Genomic DNA, 5860 nt, shown 5'->3' with positions numbered 1-5860 from the left:
TGCAGAAGGAGGAGGAGCAGCATCGTGTTCTGACCCTCCTGCAGAAGAAGGAGGAGCAGCATTGTGTTCTGAACCTCCTGGAGAAGAAGGAGGAGCAGCATCGTGTTCTGACCCTCCTGCAGAAGGAGGAGCAGCACCGTGTTTTGAACCTCCTGGAGAAGAAGGAGGAGCATCACTGTGTTCTGAACCTCCTGCAGAAGGAGGAGGAGTAGCACCGTTTTCTGTATCTCCCGCAGATGGAGGAGCGGTGGACACGGTACTACTCCTCCTTCACCTGTAGAAGGTTCAGAACACGGTAATGCTCCTCCTTCTGCAGGAGGCTCAGAACACGCTGTTGCTCCTCCTTCACCTGCAGGACATTCAGAACACGGTGCTTTCCTCCTTTTGCAGGAGGTTCAGAACACAGTGATACTCCTCCTTCATCTGCAGGAGGTCCAGAACACAGTAATGCTCCTCCTTTATCTGCAGGAGGTTCGGAACACAGTAATGCTCCTCCTTTATCTGCAGGAGGTCCAGAACACAGTAATGCTCCTTCACCTGCAGGAGGTTCAGAACACGGTAACGCTCCATCACCTGCAGGAGGTTCAGAACACAGTAATGCTCCTTCACCTGCAGGAGGTTCAGAACACAGTAATGCTCCATCATCTGCAGGAGGTTCAGAACACAGTAATGCTCCATCACCTGCAGGAGGTCCAGAACACAGTAATGCTCCTCCACCTGCAGGAGGTTCTGAACACGGTGCTACTTGTGCCACTACATGGTGGTAATATATGAAATGTTCTTTAATTTGCGCTCCTTTATTTCATCTAACTGCAGAACCACTTTTCCAAAGCTTAATGTTCTGTGGATCAGCCCAAGGTTCTTTGGGACTACATGTAGTTGAAGGTTCTGTGACATCAGCTGAAGGTCCTGTGCATCAGCTGAAGCTCTTATTAGTTACAGCTGTTCTCAAATCTTAAAAACATATTTTGTTGCGTTATCCGTCAGCTCTGTTTGTGTTGAGGATGACTCTCAGCTACTACCACTCCAAACATTAAAAAAAAAAAAAAAAATTTAATTACTTTATTTTACCAGGATGAAATCCGATCATCAATCTCTTTTCCAAGGATGTCCTGGAGAACACTGTTGGCTCAGTACCTGTCGAACTGACTGTTGTTTGGTGTGCTGAGGGCATTTAGCTGTGGCGGCCATCTTTGATCATGTGTACTCTAAAAGTAAACGAGCTGTAGATGTTCATACTCCAGGAGTTCTTTCACGGTGGTGGGTGATCATGTTGTTGGTTCTGATGTAACATTGGACCGTAAACATGGACTCTGGTTAGAGGTAATGTTTAAATGAACAATCATGTAAATAAATGAGGCGTAATTGTGTGGTGAGGTGAATCATGTTTCTCCTTGTGGCAGGGTTGGTTCTGACCCGTTTCCTCCCATCTGATGAGTTTCAGCGTGGCTGTTGGAAGCAGGAAGGAAAAAAAACTGAAGCAGAATCTTCTGTGGGAGCTTAATGTTAAAAGTTCTGTTTGTGTGTGGAGGAGCTGCAGCAGAACCTCCGTGTTCTGCTGGGTTTCTGCTCGCATGGTTCTGCAGAACAAAGATCTCCTCCTACACAGAAGGTCCACAAACAGCCCACCAGGTTCAGCATCCGACGTCATGGCAACAGACGAGGCAGCATCCGACTCTAAGTCAGCTGAAATGAAACACACATTTTTAACTATCAAATAAAACCTGGCTGTAGCAGCTGCTGATTAGCTGCTGCTGATTAGCTGCTGCTGCTGATTAGCTGCTGCTGATGATTAGCTGCTGCTGCAGCGTTTCGTCTTCCTGGTAACTAATAACGTCTGCAGAGGTGCCGACAGCTGAAGGTTTCATTTTGTTTTTAGTTATCGGCTGATGAAGGGATCAGTCCGACTCTGGTTGTGTTTGCAGCAGGCGTTGCCATGGCAACTAAATATGCACGGTGACACCGAACACCCTCAGCAATCTGCTCATTTGGTTCTGCTCTGACCCGGCCCGGCCCACTGAGCTCATTTTCAGAATCAAGTTTGATGTCGTCTCAGAGAATTGCCTCGAGTGAAGAACGTCCTACTTTATCTCTGTGTGTGTGTGTGTTTGTGTTTTAGCCTCTCATTTTCCAGTCAGTTTGTGTTTTCCAGAACCTTTAAGGCACAATCAGAAACCAGATTCTGGACCTCACACAAACCTGATGTTTCGTTGTGTTTTGTGTTGTTTTCCTCACAGCTGCTGATTGTAAAATCAAAACAGTCGAGTCCTTCGGAGCACAAATGTTTGATCTGCATCTGTTTGACACTCGGGACTCTCAGAGGAACAAGTAAAGAGAATAACTGCTGACCTGGATTCACAGACTGAACGCAGAAACACGTGTGAGGAGGAGGAGCAGGAGGCGAGGATGTGTTGATGCTGTGACACCCTCTGGGTAACAGCTGGGTCTGTGCAGAGTCTGCAGCTCCAAGCGCGCAGAGAAGTCCAGAACAAGCTGCTGATCATTGTGTTAGAAGCACTAATGCACCCCCATACCATCAGAGAGGCAGCTATTTGACCTGTGAGCTGATCCAGTCTGGATGGTCCCGCTTTAGTACAGTTTCCAAACAGAACTTGAGATTTGGACCAGTCTGCGCACAGAACAGTGCTGGACTTTGACTCAGTCCATTTGAAACATGTACTGGTCCAGAGAAGACGGCAGCGGTTCTGGATGGTGTTCACATCTCTGAACAGAATCAGACCTGGTTTTAATGTAGCAGGGTCCAGAACAGAACCAGACCTGGTTTTAATGTAGCGAGGTCCAGAACATAACTAGACCTGGTTTTAATGTAGCAGGGTCCAGAACAGAACTAGACCTGGTTTTAATGCAGTGAGGTCCAGAACAGAACCAGACCAGGTTTTAATGCAGCAGGGTCCAGAACAGAACCAGACCTGGTTTTAATGCAGTGAGGTCCAGAGCAGTACCAGACCTGGTTTTAATGCAGTGAGGTCCAGAGCAGAACCAGACCTGGTTTTAATGCAGAGGCCCCTGAGGGCCTCATCCTTTGAGCTCGGGTTTCTTCAGATTCTTCTAATCTGTGGATCAGATTATGAACTGGAGATGATGGAGATTAGTCTTTATCCAGGAACTTTATTCTGAAATTATTCCTCTAGGTTTAGACAGACTACTGTACCTGTGCCCGTCTGTACTTCTAACAGTCTTCTAACTGACCTGCTGCTCGTTCACCTCATTAGTCTCTAAATGTTGGTTCTGATCCGCCCTCTGACTGTCGCAGCCTTCTGTTGGTTCTGTTGGTTCTGATCCGATATGTTTTCCGTGATCCGCTCTGAATAAAATTCAGTTTGTGAGGTTTGCAAACGGCTGCGTTCTTTTATTTTACACATCGACCGGACTTTGCTGGACTGGAGTTGGTACTGGACCGGTTTGCTCCCTCTACCTTTGTGTTTTTTCTTTCACGTGACCCAAAGTGGTGGTTCTGGTGGACGCAGCGGCTCGACGGGTTCCGTCTGGTTTGTTGGTGTAAACTCCTCCTGAACTTCAGATCCAAGCACCTCCAGAGGTTTGTGGTCCTCGGTCGCTCTCTTCCCACACCGTCGTCTCGTGTTCTGACTTGAGGACCGGTCCAGTGAGGAGTCTTGCTGTGGGAACGGGTCCAGAGCCACTCGGCCCGTTCCCAGGGGGCTTTAGGGTTGGCGACCTCTGACCCCCAGAAGCGAGCTGACAGCAGAGATCAGGATCATCGTGTCCGAACCTGAATCCACGTCGAATTTAGTTTGGTGGCTGATGGTGGTTCTTAAACAACCGAAGGTTTTAGCTGTCGCTGCAGCAGGTGATCGGGTGTCTGTTAGTAAAATATCACATGAACTAGACAACAGCTTTTAATGAGGGTCAGAAAGTAATCATCCGATGAGTCAGCCTGATTAAAGATGGCCGCCTCAGCCAATCCACTTTAGCAAATACAAAAATGTGAGTTTAGCAGCTACAGTTTGGTGTGGTAGTAGCTGAGAGTCGTCCTCCACACGGACTCTTGAGGGCTGACTGATGCATCAGACCTTTGTTAAAAACTGAAGCACGCAGTTCATAAAATATGTACGTAAACTACAAAATGTTGAGTCTGTTTTTCATAAACTTGTTCATTCTGTAAATGATTGTTTTTATTTATTGTTTTGAAAAGTGAAACTGATTTAAAACAACTTGTTTCTACAGCTCGTGTCATGTGACATGTTTGCTTCTGAATAAAGAATCTGTTTTATTCTGAGTTAATTTATTATTATTATTTTTACCTTTTAGTTAGGGATGCACAGTATTGGATTTTTGGCCGAAATCTAATATGCTGATATGTTCAAACTTATTTGGCCGATAACCGATATCAATACTGATATATTTTTTCCTAGACCTACTTACAGAGACTACATAGCGTTCTCTGCTACGGAATTAAAATACTACATTATTCATTTTCAGTCAAACTTTATTTATACTGGTTAGGGGATCTCCTGGACACCTCCACGTGGAGGACAGAGGGACAGGTTGGTGGGATTCTCAGCTGGATTGGGAACACTGTGGAGGAGAATCGCCAGGGCCCAGAGAAGACAAAGATGATGATGTAATCATTGAGTTGTTTCCTGTTAAAGTCCATAAAGGAATTCAATAAATCTGTTTCCTGTCTGCTCCGCAGGCTCAGATCGCCTTCCTGCAGGGGGAGCGTCGAGGACAGGAGAACCTGAAAAAGGATCTGGTGAGACGGATCAAGATGCTGGAGTACGCTCTGAAACAGGAGAGGTGAGGCCACACTGCCGGCCTCTGATTGGTTAATCCAACTACTGTTGGGTTTTAATTTTAAACATCCTGATCTGAAAATGATACACATCTGACCTCATCTTTAAGAATTATTAATATTAATATGTTTGTTATTATTGTTATTATTATCATTATTAATGGTATAGTTCAGTATAAAGACAAACAACCATATTTTCTTTTATTTTTGACTACATCCGTCCTGAGAGGTGGGAGACACCTGGACAGGTGTTCAGTCCATCACAGGGACAGAGTTGTTTTTTTGTTAGGAATCATTTCTAAACTTTTGGATTTCTGAAAATCATCTTAAGCACTCGGCGTTTCTTGATCCTGTTTAAAGAATATAAAACTTTATTTTTATATTGAGCAAAATAAAAAAAATATGATAATCTTCCAAAGTTATACAAATCAGTAATATTTAAAAACTAATTAATGCTCCATCTGTTACCTTTTTGTTTTATAATCTTGTAAAAGTTGACCTTTAAAAAAAATTCTGCACGAAATTTTTATATCTGTTTCTTTGTCAAAATAAGCATCATTAATGACTGCTAAGGTAAAATGGAATATTTTAATATTATGTGACATTTTAAGCAACGTTTATGACCTTTACATTCTAAACTAAATCAGAATTCAGATAAACCCAGAGTTTCTGTCAGGTGCTTTTAATCTGCCTTTTTTTTATAGATTACAAACAGATTATCTGCCGTTAACTCATCAGATTACCTGTTAATGTTTCTCTTCAGAGCCAAATATCATAAACTGAAATATGGGACAGAACTGAACCAGGGAGAAATCAAACCTCCAAACTATGATTCAGGTGAGAAAACACCAGGTAATTTAAAAAGAACTACAACTGTTACTGCCACTGTTGTTTCTGTTTCTGCCACTGTTGTTTCTGTTTCTGCCACTGTTGTTACTGTTACTACCACTGTTGTTAATGTTACTACCACTGCTGTTACTGTTACTACCACTGCTGTTACTGTTTCTGCCACTGTTGTTACTGTTACTACCACTGTTGTTACTGTTACTACCACTGTTGTTACTGTTACTACCACTGCTGTTACTG

General features: G+C 43.8%; 1 protein-coding gene across 1 annotated transcript in view; it reads left to right on the top strand.

Annotated features, from left to right (window-relative positions):
• Positions 1-5860, top strand: part of LOC119422290 (striatin) — a 24345-nt gene that overhangs the window by 4225 nt on the left and 14260 nt on the right. Inside the window, exons 2-3 of the mRNA XM_037689614.1 lie at positions 4676-4779; positions 5538-5611. Coding sequence (XP_037545542.1) covers positions 4676-4779; positions 5538-5611 — 178 coding nt within the window. The remainder of the gene's footprint in view (positions 1-4675; positions 4780-5537; positions 5612-5860) is intronic.

This window comes from Nematolebias whitei, chromosome 16, assembly GCF_014905685.2.
Source record: "Nematolebias whitei isolate Nwh7 chromosome 16, NemWhi1, whole genome shotgun sequence".
NCBI classification, from domain to species: Eukaryota; Metazoa; Chordata; class Actinopteri; order Cyprinodontiformes; family Rivulidae; genus Nematolebias; species Nematolebias whitei.
This window is presented reverse-complemented; position numbering and strand designations above follow the sequence as displayed.